The 20,364-nt window shown below is 38.5% G+C and overlaps 1 protein-coding gene across 1 annotated transcript in view; it reads left to right on the top strand.

The window, feature by feature from the left end:
- Positions 1-18,726: 18,726 nt before the first annotated feature.
- The window catches only part of urb1 (URB1 ribosome biogenesis homolog), a 323,342-nt gene continuing 321,704 nt past the window's right edge, over positions 18,727-20,364 (top strand). Inside the window, exon 1 of the mRNA XM_039744916.1 lies at positions 18,727-19,038. Coding sequence (XP_039600850.1) covers positions 18,912-19,038 — 127 coding nt within the window. The 5' untranslated portion in view covers positions 18,727-18,911. The remainder of the gene's footprint in view (positions 19,039-20,364) is intronic.

The raw sequence follows: 20,364 nt of genomic DNA, 5'->3' as shown, positions 1-20,364 counted from the left end.
GGGCCCTCGGGCCACCCTCTAAGTCTGTATCTGATTGTTTGGTTAAAGACATTGCACCAGTGGCCTGCCTGCTGGAGGTCTTTGTGGGCTCGGGCAGTGCTCATCCTGGTCCTTTTTCCAAAGGAGCAAAACCCCGTGGACCTGCTGATGTGTTAAGGCCCTTTCTAAGAGGGGCCCTGTCCAGCTCTCCTAGAGGAAATGCCTGTCTGCCTCCTGCAATTCCTCCGCCATTGAGGACTGTGTTGGAGCACAGCAATCCTTCTGAAAAATGTCACATGGTATTGATGTGCCATCCTGAAGAAGTTGGACACCCGTGTCAGCTCTGTAGGGTCCAGGCAGGGCCTCAGCTACCAGTAGTGACTCTGACCGTGAAATGCAAAATGAGTGACAAAACAGATGAGGATTAAAAAATGTCAGTGGCTTCCCTCCACCTGTTAAACCATTCATTCTTTTTTGGGGGGTCGCCTCAGTGTCGCCTTCTAGTGCACCAAAGAGCTAAACTGATGAACAAGCCCCTGCTACTTAACTGACCAGATTAATATCCCAGATGTTTCATTGACTTGATACTATACCTCATTAAAAGGGTTCCTTTAATTTTTTCAGCAGTATATATATATATAGAGAATCCTGCTCTTCGTAGGAGAATAGTGTTAAAAAAGGGAGAAAAAAAAAAGGGAAAAAATTTTAAAAATAACGTAAATGATTAAAGTAAATTGGTTTTTGTCATTGATATGAGTGTTGTTCTCATATCTATATATATATATATTTTAACTATATATATCTATATCTATATATTGTGGTAGTAGGGGGCTAGTGCTTCCTTGAACCCTCACGCATAACCCAGACACCAGGTAAAAGTCCAATACTTTTTATTTTCGTTTTCCACAGTGCACCAAGCCCCCTCCACACTACTCATAAATCGATACTATAACTAACACACACAAACCTCCTCCCCCAGACACTCCCTCCCCTCCCAGCTCGCCAGTGTCTGACTGACATCGCCTTTATACCCCCTCCTGAGGTGTTCCTTCCCAACAGCCAGTTCTTATTCCTTGGCAGGCAATCAGTCCTTATCAACCCGGAGCACGCGCCCTTCCCCATCATGTGACCGGGACGACTCCTGGGTCAAAAGGGCCCTCAAAGACCCCATGCCCCCCACAGCGACTCCTGGTGCCCAAAAGGTATCCACGGGGCTGTGTATAATATACAAAGTCCATGGGGCCCCCTGCTGGACCTCGGGCACATCCTGCTGTCGGGAGAGCTCCCCCCTAGCGGCCGGGGGTGAGGACCGCATGAGAAGCCGAGTCCTCCCACAATATATATATATATATATATACATATATATATATATATATATATATAGCAAAATACCCGGTTTTCAGTGGAGAAGAAAAAAAAGGAAAATTTTAATAACGTAAATGATTGACAATGTAATTGTTTTGTCATTGTCATGAGTGTTGCTGGATATATATATATATATATATATATATATATATATATATATATATATATATATATATATATATACACAGTATATATATATTGTGGTAGATAGGGGCGCCTCCCTTGAACCCCTGTCCATGACTCCAAACACCAGGTAAAAGTCCTCAAATCAACCTTTATTCAATTCCCACAGTGTACAAAGCACACCTCCTCCAAAATCTCATGAATCACTAACTAACAAAAATCAACCTCCAGCTCCCAGACACGTTCCACCCTTCGACCCAGCTCACCCTGCTGTCTGGGAGTCCATAGTCCTTTATTTTCCCCCTGACCCGAAGTGTTCCCAATCCCCAGTCCATGGATTCTTAATCATTTCCGGTCAGGTACAAGTCCTTTTCCCCCGGGAAGCCGGCGCTTCTTCCTATGACAAACTTCGGGGTCATAGGGCACGAAGAAGTTTTTGTTCCTCCCTGCAGCCCCTCTGAGGCCCCTGAGGTATCCAGCAGGGGTCTTGTCGAAAACTCCATGTCCATGACTCCCTGCTGGTCTTCGGGCACCTCCGCACTGCAGGAGGGCTCCATCTGGCGGTGGGGTATTGGCCGATGATATCACATATCATATATATATATATATATATATATATATATATATATATATATATATATACATATATATATACTAGCAAAATACCGCTCAGCGGAGAAGTAGTGTTAAAGAAGCAATGAAAAGAAAAGGAAACATTTTGAAAATAACGAACCTGATTGTCAATGTAATTGTTTTGTCACTGTTGTGAGTGATGAGTGTTGTTGTATATATATATATATATATATATATTTACACACACATACATAATATATATATATATATATATATCTATACATATACATATATATACATACATATATATCTACATATATATACATATACATATACACACATATACATACATACACACACATATATACACACAAATACATATATATATACATACATACACACACACATATATAAACATATATATACATATACATACATATCTACATATATACACACACAGCTATTTCAGATGCAGTGCAATACGCTGTTTGTTAAAACGGTTGACTCGCTCTACGTGTAATAACAAATCAAATCATTCAGTTGTCTTTGCTCATATGTCATTTTAGAGCTGGACGCCTGGCATCTTTTTTGGCCACAAGTTCGCTTCTGTTTGGTGTGAGGTTCTGTGTTGTGGAGATTCTCAGGATGGGATTGCAGGTGCTCATCAGTGAGGCGTAACTCTGTGTGCTGTTGCGTTAGTTGTTATCACTGAGAAGAGCTTCACACAGATATATGTGCTACCAAACATGCACAAGGTTCGAGCCGCATGTAGACGGACTTTTTGTTCTTCAAAGTCACCAAAGCGCCGCAAACTCAGCGCGCAGTTTATCAGCAAAGTATTTGGGAACACCGTAGTGACGACTTGGTTTAACATTACTTGGCAACAGGGAAAGTGGGGCATGGTTGTGTCTCCCATAAAAGCAGCTTCAACTTGAAATCACTTTGTGATTGTGCACGGTAAAAACGTCCGCTGAAGTGTCAGATTCTTATTTAATTCTTCTGCTTTCTGTATCTTCTGCATTGCATTCAGGTCTTTCAGGTTACCCTGATGTTTTGTTTTATAGTGCCGCCTTAGATTAAATTCTGTAATTACAGCCACATTAGCTCCACAAATGAGACACACGGGTTCAGTAAACATATACTCAGCCTCCCATCGGTTTTAAAGGCTCTATTTTCAGAATCAACTTTTCTTCAGCATCGTGAGCTAGCTTCGCAATAACTTGCAGCATCATAAGTAGACTTGATTAACCTAGTAAGTTCGCAAGCTTGCAGCTGAAGCGCTGCATTATGGGATCTGTAGTTTATTGTGTTACCAGCACTTCATATACCCGGCTTTAATAACAATAATACAGTATATAAAATGATCTCAGGCCGGATATAATTACATCCTGGCCGGATGTGGCCCGGCCCTTGAGTTTGACACATATGGACTAAATAGAACTTGAAAAGATATATTTTTTCAAATGTGATCGCGCTAATTCAGATAGAGTTGACGCAAGCACTACAGCCTGCATGCCTCAATAAGTCATCCTCTCGCTGCCTTACTTTTTACCGCTCATCTAATGAATACACTGAGTATGGCTTTACCAAAACAATCATTGATGGCTTAATAAAGTATCCATTATTCGAGTATGTAGAGCGGGATATATATATATATATATATATACCCGACGATCAGCGAGAGAAGTAGTGTGTTAAAAGGCTAGAAAAGAAAAGGGAACATTTTAAAAATAACGAATATGACTGTCAATATACAGTATTTGTTTTGTGAGTGTTACTGAGTGTTGCTGTCATCAAGGATTTGATTATCATTATTTCTTTCAATCAGGTTCGTATTTGTAGGATGTGTTGTGTTCAAGTTACATTCCGTGGTTTGTCAATCGCTGTAAAGATGACAGGTTTCATTCATCGATTCGCTTCTTACTGCATCAATAAACAGCTCCTTCTTCTTTATCTGAGACCTGACACACTGCATGCACGGGTTTTTTTACACTGTCTTCCTTTAGCGGACATTGACTTTTTCCACCGTGGTGCTTTGTTTCCGCAGTAGCTGGATTTATGAATATGCTGTATCAGACGCTTCATATTTTTTGCTGCCTTTTCAATTGTGTAATTCGTTTTTGTTCAGCGCCTTTTGAACTGTTGCTTTTATCTGTGCACTGCGCCAGTTCACGTGAGCCACTCGGTGTACATGCATCGGTTCCCAGCTGTGCTGGTGCCATCTCGCTGCTGCGTCCATGGCTGTATTTAATGTTACCTTAGTCCTGGCACTTAAAACTTTCTCTCGAAGTTTCGCTGAGTTTGTGTCAAACACCACCCTGACCATCTCATCTTCCTCTCCATAAGCACAGTCCTTCACCCGTGAATATTTACCCGTGGCAGTTTGCTATTGATTGCCGCTGACGGACGGCCTTATATGGGCAGGCACTAAATTACAAACGCCAGCGCAGCCTGTCTATGAACTTAATTTAAAGTGTAGGTTTACATCGCTTTGTGTCCAAGCAGCAGAACTCATGAATATGGTTGTATATGTCACTCGCCGCTTCTTATTGTTTCGCTGCTCTCTCAATTATATAATGCATGTTTTCTTCAGCGCTTTTTGAGGTCTTCCTGGTTTTCTATGTACTGCGTGATTACGCAGAGGCGGATGATGTCACACCTAAACTCCGCCACCCCGTTGAAGCTCATCTCCATTACAGTAAATGGAGAAAAACTGCTTCCAGTTATGACCATTACGCCAGTAGAATTTCGATAGAAAACCTGCCCAACTTTTGTAAGGAAGCTGTAAGGAATGAACCTGCCAAATTTCCCAGCCTTCCACCCACACGGGAAGTTGGAGAATTAGTGATGAGTCAGTGAGTGAGTGAGTGAGTGAGTGAGTGAGTGAGTGAGGGCTTTGTTTTTTATTAGTATAGATATATATTGAGAAGGATGGCCGGCCATTTATCCCGGCCAATACCCCCAAGCCGCCAGGTGGAGCCCTCCTTGCAGCATGGAGGTCCCCAGAAGACCAGCCGGGCATCATGGACAATGGAGTTTTATGCAAAGCCCTGCTGGGGCCGGGGCCACAGGAGGGAGCTGCAGGGGGGACCGAGGGCTTCTTCCGTTCTGTGACCCCGGGGGTTCATTATAGGAAGAGCCTGACTCCGGGTTGAAGAAAAGGACCCATTTACCCTGACCCGAAGGAATAAGGACTTGTGGACTGTTGGGCAGAAACACCCCCGGGGCAGGGAGTATAAAAGGACTATGGGAACCCCGACAATGAGCTGAGCTGGGTGGAAGGGTGGCACGCTGGGCCCGGGAGCTGGAGGATTGTGTATTATTGATTTATTGGTGATTTATATGAGTATTGTGGTGGAGAGTGTGCTTTGCACTGTGGCATACAAAAAAAAGTCAACTTGAGGACTTTACCTAGGTGTCTGGGGTCGTGGACAGGGGTTCAAGGAACCTATCGTTTACATATATATATACATATATACATCCATCATCCATCCATTTCCAACCCGCTGAATCAAATACAGGGTCCGGGGTTCGCTGGAGCCATATATATATATATATATATATATATATATATATATATATATATATATATATGTGGGCTGCACGGTGGCAGTGGTAGCGCTTGCTGCCTCGCAGTTAGAGACCCGGTGTGCTTCTTGGGTCCTCCTGCGGAGTTTGCATGTTCTCCCCGTGTTCTGCGGGTTTCCTCCGGCACGGTTTCCTCCCACAATCCAAAGACATGCAGGTTAGGTGGATTGGCGATTCTAAATTGACCCTAGTGTGTGCTTGGTGTGTGGGTGTGTTTGTGTGTGTCCTGCGGTGGGTTGGCACCCTGCCCAGGATTGGTTCCTGCCTTGTGCCCTGTGTTGGCTGGGATTGGCTCCAGCAGACCCCGTGACCCTGTATTCGGATTCAGCGGGTTAGAAAATGGATGGATGGATGGATATATATACATACATATATACACACACACATATACTATGGGGTGCTAAACAGGCAAATACATTGATTTTGTGAATATATAAAGTCGGCGTCAGAATATATAAAGTCAAAACTTGAATATATAAAGTCAGCGTTGGTATACATAAAGTCAAAACTTTTTTCTGAATATATAAAGTCAGCGCTGGAATATATAAAGTCAAAACTTGAATGTATAAAGTCATCACTGGAATATATAAAGTGAAAACTTGAATATATAAAGTCAGCGTCAGAATATACAAAGTGCTGACTGTATATATTCCGACGCGGACTTTATATATTTAAGTTTTCACTTTATATATTCCAGCGATTACTTTATATATTCAGAAATATTCCAACGCCGTCTTTATATACTCAGGTTTTCACTTTATATATTTGGGAATGACTTTATATATTCAAGTTTTGACTTTATATATTCCAGCGTGACTTTATATATTCAAGTTTTGACTTTATATATTCAGCAATGAGTTTATATATAAAACTTTTGACTTTATATATTTAAATTTAGACATCATTGCATAACTTTTTCTTTACCATAGAAATTTAAAGACTAAATTCAACTTCCATTCCTAACAAAGATATTTCTGGAGACTAAATAGAACCTACTTATATCCAAATTCGAGCTATTGAGCCGTCGCTTGCCTGCCTGAATAAGTCACCCTCGCAGCTCTTACTTTTTTACCGTTCATTTAATCATGGCTAGAGGCAGAAAAATTATAAAATGGAAGGAGGATTGCACTGAGTATGGCTTTACCAAAACAATTATTGATGGCGAATCGATTATTCATAAAGCTTCAATTGGTGATCTGTTTTTCTGTGTTAACCTCATATTTTGTCATAGTTCTTCTCAAACCAAGGGGATGCAAGGGTAAAATGAATCGGGAAGCGCTGATCAATGTAATCGGTGTACCAGGAAATGATGCATTGACAGAAGTTCCCCTTTGTTTGTAATGCAGTGTGATTAAATGCGTGATTTTTTTAACGCGTTATGGAGCACATGCATCGAAGCTTCTCAGCTGTGCTTGTGCTAAGAAAAGGAAACATTTTAAAAATAACATAACACGATTGTCAATGTAACCTTTTGTAAGTAGTGCCTGGAGGATTCAGTGTGGAGAAACTGTAGAGACAGCGTGTGTATTAAATTGTGGATAGGATTACACTGAGTATGGCTTTACCAAAACAATTATTGTCACAGAGTCGCTTCCGTAACACTGCGTGCGTTAGCTGCGGAGCTCAGCTCAGAGCGAAATGAGGTGAATGGGAGGGAGATGATGACGTGACTCCCCCACCGCCTTAACTGTCAATCCCCCACAAACACAGTCTCTCGGAATTTGCATAAGCACAGCCCTTCACGTGCAATTTTAACTTAGTTGCAAAGTGATCAAAACTCTCATTTATATCCTGCGTCCTCTCATTAAACTTGTATCCCGCATTACCTGTGGGCATGACAAATGCCAGCGGCAGCCTGTCTATGGACTTAATTTAAACTTTAGGTTTACACCTTGCTTTGTTTCCGAAGTAGCAGCACTCATGAATATGGTTGTATATGTCACTCGCTCGCTTCTTATTGTTTCGCTGCCTTCTTAATTATATAATGTATGTTTTCTTTAGCGCTTTTTGGAGCTCTTCCTGATTTTCTACGCACTGCGTTGACAGTCAGTTCACGTGATTACTTGGGAGGCGTGATAATGTCACACGAAACTCCGCCCCCCACGGCTTTCAAGCTCAACTCCATTACAGTAAATGGAGAAAAATAGCTTCCAGTTATGACCATTACGCATAGAATTTCGATATGAAACCTGCCTAACTTTTGTAAGGAAGCTGTAAGGAATGAGCCTGCCAAATTTCAGCCTTCTACCTATACGGGAACTTGGAAAATTAGTGATGAGTCAGTGAGTCAGTGAGTCAGTCAGTCAGTGAGGGCTTTGCCTTTTATTAGTATAGATATATATATACTGTAGATAACATGTCAACAACTACGCGAAGAACAAAGGGCAGCGCATCGAAAAGAGACCCAAAATGTTGGAGAGAAAAGAATGCAAAAAAGAACAATAATAATCTAAGTACAAATTCTGAAAATAAGGAAAGTAATAATCAGACCGGAGCAAGTGGAATTGAAAACCTTGCAGCTCCAATTGGGGTCAGAAATAAAAGACAAAGAGTAAAAGACAAAGTAGAACTTCATAAAGACGTTCAAAACTAATTAAATTAAAGATTATGAAAGTAATAAATTAAAAAAATAATAAAGTATCAAAAAAAAGATAGTAAAGATCGCATTAGAGCTAACAAACGGAAATTATTACTTGGTGAAACACTGTCCGGTCTCCAGCTGAATTACTGCTGAAAGAAGGGTGTATTGTAATGTTATTGAGTAATTTATGTATGAGTGATGGACTATTCAATGAGACAAGATCAATTGTATTAAAAATTGCTCGAACAATTCTAACATAAAATTTTAACAGGCAACATGAAAGGTAATGTAGTACAGTACATCTTCCGTGAATAACATTAGACACAAAAGGAGATCTTGATATGCCATTCATACTAATACATTAACAGTTTTCTGCGAGAATAGCTTTTGCTTTGACAATTAACAAATCACAAGGACAAACATTTGAAAAAGTTGGTTTTTATTAGAAAGAAAGAAACAAAATTCACTCATTGGCAGTTATACATTGCGTTGTCATGATGTAAGTCCAAACTCAGAATCAAAATTCAATGTGATATTGATGAAAAGTTAATTAAAAAAATTGATTTTACTGAAGTTTTAAAGTAAAAGTAAAAATAATGAATTTGTAACAATTCCCATGAAAATAACAATCTCTTAAATTGTATACCCTGTTAACCAAACATGGGGGTTGGCGAGTGAAGTGAGCAGGGGGCAGAGCCCCCTTAGTGTATATATATACAGTGCATCTGGAAAGTATTCACAGCACATCACTTTTTCCACATTTTGTTATGTTACAGCCGTATTCCAAAATGGATTAAATTAAATTTTTTCCTCAGAATTCTACACACAACACCTCATAATGACAACGTGAAAAAAGTTTACTTGAGGTTTTTGCAAATTTATTAAAAATAAAAAAAAACTGAGAAAGCACATGTATTCACAGCCTTTGCTCAATACTCTGTCGATGCACCTTTGGCAGCAATTACAGCCTCAAGTCTTTTTGAATATGATGCCACAAGCTTGGCACACCTATTTATCCTTGGCCAGTTTCGCCCATTCCTTTTTGCAGCACCTTTCATGCTCCATCAGGTTGGATGGGAAGCATTGGTGCACAGCCATTTTAAGATCTCTCCAGAGATGTTCAATCGGGTTCATTGGGACCTTCAAAGCAGCAGAGAGTTTTCTGTAATCCTCTCCAGATTTGTGCCTTGAGACAATCCTGTCTCGGAGGCCTACAGACAATTCCTTTGACTTCATGCTTGGTTTGTGCTCTGACATGAACTGTCAACTGTGGGACCTTATATAGACAGGTGTGTGCCTTTCCAAATCATGTCCAATCAACTGAATTTACCACAGGTGGACTCCAATTAAGCTGCAGAAACATCTCAAGGATGATCAGGGGAAACAGGATGCACCTGAGCTCAATTTTGAGCTTCATGGCAAAGGCTGTGAATACTTATGTACATGTGCTTTCTCAATTTTTTCATTTTTAATAAATTTGCAAAAATCTCAAGTAAACTTTTTTCACATTGTCATTATGGGGTGTTGTGTGCAGAATTGAGGAAAAAATTAATTTAATCCATTTTGGAATAAGGCTGTAATATAACAAAAGTAGGAACAGTCTATATTAAATCGCAAGGGACCTCATTCAGTTTCTTGTCTTCATTTTTTTTTGTCAAAAATATTTTTGCAAGGAGCGTAAAGTAAAATAATAATAAAAATAAAATAGAAACATATATGACAATACAGTAAGTATAATTAATATTGCCTTAGTGTAAAACTTTGTAACAATCTGTAATACACAATATCTGAAGAAGATATTTATGAAAAATTTTCTATTTTTTTACCTCATGAAATTTTTCTATAAAATTTCATTATAGACAACATTTCTTGTAATTATTCTGTCTGAGTATGGCAAGAGTTTGCCTTGTTCAGGACCATCTACAACCTTGACAACAACATCTGGAAAACTTCTAACTCTTGATAATGCAACATATAACTGAACATGGCTGAATACTGGTTCTGGCAAGTAAATGCCAACTTTTTGTCATGTCAGTTTGAAGCATGCTAGCGCCATGACGTCACACGTAGATATTGCTGCAGACCCAAGTAGATATTGCTGCAGACTGGAGTAAAATGGGAGTGAATATCATTTTCAACTTCAGCCAATCATATATTAAATTTGCGAACGTCAGGCACTGATCAGCCAATTGAAAATGTAAACGTCGCGGTCAATCACCTTTTTAGTTAACAAATCGCTAATCAGTGTTATTTGTCATTCATGCTCCACTTTAGCCAATTGCCTTATGGATACGTAAAAAGAAAGGTGGGAGTAATTTCTAAAGGTGGACGGTCAAGATAAAGTGACTGTAAGAGACGGAGTGTATATTCGTAAAATACATCTGTGACGATAGTCTACTAGTGCCTATATCTTACACAATAGCAATGTCAAGTGCATTATTAAGATTGCAGTATATCTTTACCACAGTCATTTATGATTAGTGGTTCTGAAAAAATAATGGTAATAAAAGTTTGGACATGAGATATTTACCGTTACTAAACAACGTCTGAAGAAAATTTAAATGAACATAACAACACAAATTTGTGTCCGCCTAATTTTAATGGATTGACGTGGACTTACTGTAAGTGTGGGCTCTACTTGATTGAGTAGAATGTTTGACTGTTGTTATTTACTCAAATGTCCAAATGAAATAGTCGCCTACATTTAACAAGTCACCATAAAGACGGGCTATAAACGTATTATAATTTTAAACGTTGAATAAACTGTCAGAGTTAAATCTTTACTTCTATAATACACAACCCTAAAATGTGTTTTATTACTTTCATTACTATTTTTCCACGTTTATTTATTGAAGTACTAGCAAAATACCCGCGCTTCGCAGCGGAGAAGTAGTGTGTTAAAGAAGCAATGAAAAAGAAAAGGAAACATTTTGAAAATAACGTAACATGATTGTCAATGTAATTGTTTTGTCACTGTTGTGAGTGATGAGTGTTGTTGTCATATATATATATATATATATATATATATATATATATTTACACACACACATAAACATATATATATATACATATCTATACATATACACATATACATACATATATATATCTACATATATACACATACATATACACACACACATAAATACATACACACATACATACATACACACACATATATACACACAAATACATATATATATATATATACATACACACACACATATATAAAACATATATATACATATACATACATATCTACATATATACACACACAGCTATTTCGTATCAGTGCAATACGCTGTTTGTTAAAACGGATGACTCCGCTCTTACGTGCAAGTCTGCGTGGATATTATGAACTATCGATTTGTTCAAGTTCTATTTAAATTTTAAATAGAAGGAATTTTTATTTAGTCGACAGAAATATCTTTGGTAGGAATGGTAAAAACAGACAGGAATATTATTCCTGAATAAATCAACTCAAACCTTAAACAACTTATAATATTTTGCTCTCCATAAAAATATATCTTGTCTAAATTATACAAGTTAGAAATAAAGTAAACGTTAAAAGAACAAACATTCACATTTCTTTACTCTTATGTAATTTTATATAAAAAATAAACTTAGATTTTAAATATCCCAAAAGATTTTGCTCTCCATAAAAATATATCCTGTCAAAATTATACAAATTCAAATATGAACATGCTGCATAACAAAACCTGGAAATATAAATAAAATGTGTTCCTTTCAGCAATAACAAATCAAATCATTCAGTTGTCTTTGCTCATATGTCATTTTAGAGCTGGACGCCTGGCATCTTTTTTTGGCAACAAGTTCGTTTATGTTTGGTGTGAGGTTCTGTGTTGTGGAGATTCTCAGGATGGACTGCAGGTGCTCATCAGTGAGGCGACTCCTGTGTGCTGTTTTGTTAGTCTTTATCACTGAGAAGAGCTTCTCACACAGATATGTGCTACCAAACATGCACAAGGTTCGAGCCGCATGTAGACGGACTTTTTTTGTTCTTCAAAGTCACCAAAGCGCTGTGCAAACTCAGTGCGCAGTGCGCTCAGTTTATCAGCAAAGTGCGTATTTGGGAACACCGTAGTGACGACTTGGTTTAACATTACTTGGCAACAGGGAAAGTGGGGCAAGTGGTTGTGTCTCCCATAAAAGCAGCCTCAATTGAAATCACTTTGTGATTGTGCACGGGTAAAAAGTCCGCTGAAGTGTCAGATTCTTATTTAATTCTTCTGCTTTCTGTATCTTCTGCATTGCATTCAGGTCTTTCAGGTTACCCTGATGTTTTGTTTTATAGTGCCGTCTTAGATTAAATTCTGTAATTACAGCCACATTAGCTCCACAAATGAGACACACGGGTTCAGTAAACATATACTCAGCCTCCCATCGGTTTTTAAAGGCTCTATTTTCAGAATCAACTTTTCTCTTCAGCATCGTGTGAGCTAGCTTCGCAATAACTTGCAGCATCATAAGGTAGACTTGATTAACGCGGTAAGTGTTCGGCAAGGCAGCTGAAGCGCTGCATTATGGGATCTGTAGTTTATTGTGTTACCAGCGCTTCATATACCTGGGCCATTAATAACAATAATACAGTATATAAAATGATCTTGCGGGCCGGATATAATTACACGCAGGCGGATGTGGCCCAGGCCCTTGAGTTTGACACATATGGACTAAATAGAACTTGAAAAGATATATTTTTTCAAATGTGATTGCGCAATTCAGATAGAGTTGACGCACACTACAGCCTGCATGCCTCAATAAGTCATCCTCCCCTCGCTCTTACTTTTTTACCGTTAATCTAATGAATACACTGAGTATGGCTTTACCAAAACAATCATTGATGGCGAATAAAGTATCCATTATTCGAGTATGTAGATCAGGATATATATATATAATACCATACCATACCATACCATATTTATTTGTTGAGCGCTTAAAAACACAGCATTACAACTGACCAAAGCGCTGTACAGTTACAACAAGCAGGACTAAAAGCAAAATATTAAAAATAAACATTAAGAGAGAATTAAAACAGAGATACTAAAAACAGGTCAAGGGACCAAATAAAATAGAGAAAATAGCAAAAGACAAGTGGAAAATGAAACAGGTTAAGAATTAAAAGCCAATGTGAAGAAGTGCGTTTTTAGGCGAGATTTGAATGTGGCGACTGAATAATATACATATATATATATACCCGCGTATCGCAGCGGAGAAGTAGTGTGTTAAAAAAGCTAGAAAAAGAAAAGGGAACATTTTAAAAATAACGTAACATGACTGTCAATATACAGTATTTGTTTTGTGAGTGTTACTGAGTGTTGCTGTCATCAAGGATTTGATTATCATTATTTCTTTCAATCAGGTTCGTATTTGTAGGATGTGTTGTGTTCAAGTTACATTCCGTGTTTGTCAATCGTTGTAAAGATGACAGGTTTCATTCATCGATTCGTTTCTTACTGCATCAATAAACAGCTCGTCTTCTTCTTTATCTGAGACCTGACACACTGCATGAACGGGTTTTTTTACACTGTCTTCCTTTAGTGGGACATTGACTTTTTCCAACGTGTGCTTTGTTTCCGCAGTAGTTGGATTTATGAATATGCTTGTATGTATCAGGCGCTTCATATTTTTGCTGCCTTTTCAATTGTGTAATTGGTTTTGTTCAGCTCTTTGGAACTGTTGGTTTTATCTGTGCACTCGTCAGTTCACGTGAGCCACTCGGTGTACATGCATCGAAGGTTCCCAGCTGTGCTGGTGCCATCTCGTGCTATGTCCATGGCTGTATTTAATGTTACCTTAGTCCTGGCACTTAAAACTTTCTCTCGCAGTTTCGCTGAGTTTGTGTCAAACACCACCCTGACCATCTCATCTTCCTCTCCATAAGCACAGTCCTTCACCCGTGAATATTTACCCGTGGCAGTTTGCTATTGGATCGCCGCTGACGGACGGCCTTATACAGTATGGGCAGGCACTAAATTACAAACGCCAGCGGCAGCCTGTCTATGAACTTAATTTAAAGTGTAGGTTTACATCGTGCTTTGTTTCCGAAGTAGCAGAACTCATGAATATGGTTGTATATGTCACTCGCTCGCTTCTTATTGTTTCGCTGCCTTCTCAATTATATAATGCATGTTTTCTTCAGCGCTTTTTTGAGGTCTTCCTGGTTTTCTATGTACTGCGTGATTACGTGGGAGGCGTGATGATGTCACACGAAACTCCGCCCCCACGGCGTTGAAGCTCATCTCCATTACAGTAAATGGAAAAACTGCTTCCAGTTATGACCATTACGCGTAGAATTTCGATATAAAACCTGCCCAACTTTTGTAAGGAAGCTGTAAGGAATGAACCTGCCAAATTTCAGCCTTCCACCCACACGGGAAGTTGGAGAATTAGTGATGAGTCAGTGAGTGAGTGAGTGAGTGAAGGCTTTGCCTTTTATTAGTATAGATTCCTAATATTCCATTGTCCCCTCTTCTGTCTGCAGATCAGTCTCTGTTCTTTGTTTGCTGATGTGTGTCAAATATTCTGCGGTCTTCATGTCTGTTCTCATCATACCAGCAGCTCTAGTGAGTTTCTTGCCTGTGCATCTCGTAGTCATTTGCTTTTAGCTGTATTATGATTACAGACTATTACAAATCACATACTTGACACTCTCACGTTCATGCATCAGGGAAGAGGCAACATTAAGAAAGCTGGCAATAAAATTGTGACTTTAAAGAATCCATTGGCTCTCTCTACATGTTATCAATGTTAAATGTAAGAACCACAGTTATCATAGAGCTAATAGTCACCTTTCAATTATTATTTTTATAATGAAGTTTACTATGTTAAACGATCTGTGAAGAGCAAATATTATGCCTTTACAAGAGTAATAATTTTGCAATTTTTGTGACTGTGCACCTGTTAATCAGGGTATTCAATTATTTGACTTAATTGGATCTTTATTACTTTTGGGATTTTAAATACCTCTTTAAGATCATCAAATATATGGTTATTATAATACATATTACTTATGCAAAAGTTACATTTAGAGATTAAAACTTGACAGATGTGTGTTTGTAGTTCATATCTCATTTAGCCTCCATTTGACTCCATCAGGTCCTAGTGGTGTGATAAACACATCAGCCTGTCTTTAGTGTCTCTGAGACTGGAGGAGGCCAGGAGTCCAACTGTACAGCAGGCACTGATGTGTTTCAGCATCAGGAGTGTTAACAAGATAGAGATGGCAGATAGTTCAGGTGGGCATAATCCTATATGACTACACAAGCAAACGGTATATTAAGAGCATACAGAGTCTGTATACTCCAGTAGATATTTCTGGTAAGGCATTTTTGTTGTTTGTCATAGGTTTATACTGAAAAACTGGTTTACATCAATCTAGTTTTCTATAGGATATATACATCTATCTATCTATCTATCTATCTATATATATATATATACACACACAGTAGAACCTATAAAATGATTGTCCTGAAAAAATTTATGAGCTGAGAGCACAGGAAGTGTGTCTGGCAAAAGCATTCACACGACTGAGAGGTTAGATGCCCATGGTTTTGTTTGAAAATGGTTGTAAGTAGGGCGTGACTTGAAAGAATCTAATGGCAAAAGTCACCGTCTCATGGGACTTAATTCCAAAAAGTCTCTGCAAAAAGTGATGTCTCATCCCAAGATTTTTTTAATTATAATATTGTACTTTATATGTATTATTTATGTTAGGAGCTTCTGTAAAAAGCCAAATTTCCTCCATGAGGACCAATAATGTTCTATCTATCTAACAAAGTTCTAGGTATTAGTTAAAAATTAATGCTCCTGGACCTAAATGGATTCCTGGTAATTTTTAAGCAGTTATTGTCTAGGAAAACTTTTAGCTGATTCTCTAAAATAAATTAGAAATAATCTGTCTCACTTGCAGAAAGCTATGTACTACTGTTTTTTCTGTTCATGATTCATGCAGCTAAAATAGCTGCTGACAAGGACAGAAGACTAATGTCAGAGGGGGGACATTTTTGTACACGGGATCATTCCATTTCTCTCTTAGGAAAAGAAATATGTAAATATTACATTTAAAACCCAGCAGATGAACAGGCAATAGGCACCCATTATTTGGACTGAGGCGAGAAATTAAAAGGCAAATTTCCTGGGTTATTTTGTTACTGATTATTGTGATGGCTGTCTACAGGATTTCGGTATTTGCGGTCTTGCAAAAGAATCACTGCTTTGAAGGTTTAACTGCTTAAACATACAAACAATATAACATTGTGATAAAGAAAACTGCTCCTTCCTTGGAAAATGTTTGTATTTACCTGACTTGGAAATTAAAATGTCTGAAAATATTGGTTTCTAATCAGCTGTGTACTCATTGATAGTTGGTAACAATACAATTTGTTAACTTGTGTTTTCATTATTTGTTAAACCCAGGAAATTTAGATGTGCCATTGTTTAATCTGATTGTTCAGAACTGATAATGGCAGGGACTGGAGGAGATTTAAACTTCTGGGCAGGAGAAGGCAAAGAGAGGGACAGTCCACTGAGAACGCTGCCAAGGCACTCAGACAGAGCACAGGGGCTCGCAGGCAGACGTGGGTACATGGCTATCACGACGTGAGCCACAAGGACGGCAACACTTACTTCCAGGGAGGAAGAGACAGCTCCACAAGGAGATGCCAGTTGTGGGTCCAGCAAGATAGGGAAGCCACATGAAAGGACAGAGCAAAGCTGGCGGACTAGAAATGAGGCGTGCCTAGATCACAGCAACACAAAGAGCCCAGAGTGGAAAAAAAGGAATGACGAAGAGATGCTGACAGGGATTCCACGATTTTGATTAAACTTCTGTTGGGAAATGAGTGTCCTGTGAACAGAGTGCATCCGTGGACAGTTGCAAGATTAATTTTTGGGGTAACAGTGCGCAAACTGGACTCTGCACCACTAAAGGTTGTATCCTCCAATTCTTGTTTTTAATGGACTTTTATAGTGTGGACTGTATGCTTTCCTTTCTAAAAAAGGAATTTTGTTCCTGGTATTGTTACATTTTTTTATGTTCATTTATCTTTTTAATGTACTTATTATTGTCTTGTGTAATAGAGTTACTGTTGCTTTTCCTGAAATTACTGTTGTGTCTTTCATTGTGTGTTTACTCACCGCCCAATTTAAAGAACCCTGTGTGCCATTTTCTGTAAATCTCAAGAGTTCCCAGTCTCTTAATAAAACTGGGTGGCGTAGTCGGATATGTTAACAGTGTTTAAGTTAGATTACCTGTAAGTGTGACCAGACACCTGTCACACTAAGTACAAGTCAAGTCAGAGACATAGGAACAGCAGCCTATTACTATAGTGTTTTCTGAGGGTAATAAATCAGCTGAGGTACCAATAGTTGACTGATACCCTCCATGTGAAGACGACCACCTCAACGTCTGAATTTAATAACCAGCATGGTGCACCTTGAAACGACACAGTCGATCCTGTTGCCAGTTCAAGTTATTAACTACGTTTTTATAACACCTTGTCTTTTGTGGAGATTATGGAGAAGGATATGCTGTGTATTGTAATTTTTTTCATACGTTGTTATAGTTCAAATGTAAGGACTGCTGGGTATGTGAGGAGGGTTTTGCCTTAAAACAAAAAAAGTAGTAAAACAACGGGGAATGTTACGCAGATGATGACTTAGTAAATGAGCGACACTTGGTTGTTGCAGGAATGTGTATCTTACAACTTTTATGTAATGCGGTTCTTCAAAGAACATCCTACAGTATTCTTTTCCTTCAGCTCCGAAATACAACAGTTTGTTTTAAAGACCACAGTGGGGATCATTTATGACATGTCCATTTCTTGAAAATCCGATGATCTGAGGGACCTCAGGTTGTCCATAAGAAATAGTTAAAGGACAGCATATGGCCCTTGGCATTTCCTATCGACTGTAGAATTACAAAAAAACAATTGTATATGCAATTAGTTTATTCCATACACCGCAGCGTCCATTCGCCGCAGCAAATGCCATTTTGAAAGTCTTGAGTTTTTTAAGATAGATTGATAGATACTTTATTAATCCCAAGGGGAAATTCACATACTCCAGCAGCAGCATACTGATAAAAAAACAATAAAAAATAATATTAAAGAGTGATAAAAATGCAGGTAATCCTGCCTGATATTGTAACATCTGCTGTGCTTTTTTGAGCCCTAATTGATATTATTGACGATCGGTTCTCGGGGCTGCTTAAATCTCACAAATGCGTTTGCAATCGTGAATTGCCGAAGTCCTTTTTCATTTAGCAACCTGTACCTGCTGGAAATTAGAGTGGTAAATAAGAACTGACCGGCTGATGTCTAATTTGCTGAAGCTGGGAAGTTTACTATGACTATACAACACATTTTTTTATCCACTACGAATCTAATAAATTGACGATTAGCATAATAGCATTGTCAGCTCTGATAAAGACGTTTTCTAACAAAGGTTCTGTATTTTATATTAATTTAAATAACGTTTCAGAAGCAGCAATACCAATTGCAAAAGGAAATCGGGCACGGCGCGATAGGGAATTTTTTTGTCTTGTCCTCTTGTTTCTGTGGGGTCAGAGAAGTAGACGGACCGTTCTCTCACACGATTTCCCACGTGTATTTTTTTCTTAACTTCAGTCGAGTCGTACTTGGTTGGGAGGTGTCACATTTACGTAGATTTTAAAAATATAAGTGCAATGCCTAAAAAACGTAAATCGGAGCAATCTGAAGTTTTGGAAAGCAAAAAACTGAAAATCGTGGACACCGAGTTCAATGGAACTCATTTTAAAGCAATGCTAAAAGAGGATGGGCAAGCAGTTAAAGGTGAGCGAAATCGTATTATTTCATGTCCAATTCGAAATTGTGTGTCAGTTCGGTTAAATGTGTAATGCTTGTAGATCGCAAAAGGAACGCGTTCGTAGTTATGTATTTAGAGTTTGTATAATTGGTGGCAGAATTTTCCTGCTCATTTTGGTAGTAGTGATGATCTATGAATATACAATCGTTGCTTTATTTTTATATTCTTGCGGTTTAATTGTATTTCTTGAAAAGTAACTCTTGGACTTTTAATATTATACCGTGATAGTCGCCGACTGTCCCCGGAGATCGAATTGGATTAGTTAAAAATTGATTACCGTAACTGATTGAACTTCTGTCTTGCACCCACCGATTGGAGATATAGGCTCTAGTTGCTCCGTAACCTCCTCCTGGATTTGCGGGTTAGGAAGGTGGATGGCTGTTTAAGCAGTATTAGTCGAGGAGAAAAGAAACGTGAAAATATGATGATCTGAGTAAAGTTTTAGAGTAATTGTATTTTACATATTTTTACACTTATTACCAAAATAATGGTTTATGTTCCAGAGTATATCGCAGGGGTCCCCAACTTAGGTCTTGGAGGGCCGTTGTGGCAGCAGGTTTTCATTCTAACCCTTCTCTTAATTACTGGCCTGTTTTTGCTTCTAATTCACATCTTTTGAATTGACTTGTTTTTAAAGATCTGTACTCCTGAATTTCTTAATCGTTCATCTTAATTGCCTTATTTCTTTCCTTAAATAGCCAACAGAAGACCAACTAAGTCAGGACCTAAAACTCCAACCAGTTGCTTAATTAGGCACCGATTCTTGTCGTTAAACTCATTCCTTAATTCCATGGCTTGTTGCGGTTCCCATTGTGCAATAGCATACATTTCCGAAATTGTTGATTTTTCTGTTCTCAAAGATTATTGCCAAAATGTGTTGGGCACTTGAGCAGATCAGCATTCTTGAGACCTTCATCGTTTTTCATTTCAGATAATGTGTGGTGTAAACAGTTTTTTTTTGTTTTTTTTTTGGTCATGTTTTAGTTAATTTTGCATCTCCTTATTGTTTGACTACTAATTAAGGAAAAAACAATTACGGGGTCGTGTGCAGGTATTGTCTTTGATTGACGTCAGTGTGTGCGCCATGAGGCAATTTTGTGCAATAGCGAAAGTAGTGCCGGTGTTTGTTAACGAGACTGTTTACACTGAAAAGTACAATTCGTTCATCGCTATATTGTGCAACGGAGGCGTTAGAATGCACTGCTGCATCGAACACTCGGACGACACAGACCTGTAGTTGGTGGGACAACATTGAGAATGAAGTGGTTGTTGCTGAAGAGAATTTTTCGTTT

The sequence above is a fragment of the Polypterus senegalus genome, chromosome 2 (genome assembly GCF_016835505.1).
Source record: "Polypterus senegalus isolate Bchr_013 chromosome 2, ASM1683550v1, whole genome shotgun sequence".
NCBI classification, from domain to species: domain Eukaryota; kingdom Metazoa; phylum Chordata; class Cladistia; order Polypteriformes; family Polypteridae; genus Polypterus; species Polypterus senegalus.
The sequence above is the reverse complement of the archived record's forward strand: the minus strand, read 5'-3'. Positions and strand labels throughout refer to the sequence as shown.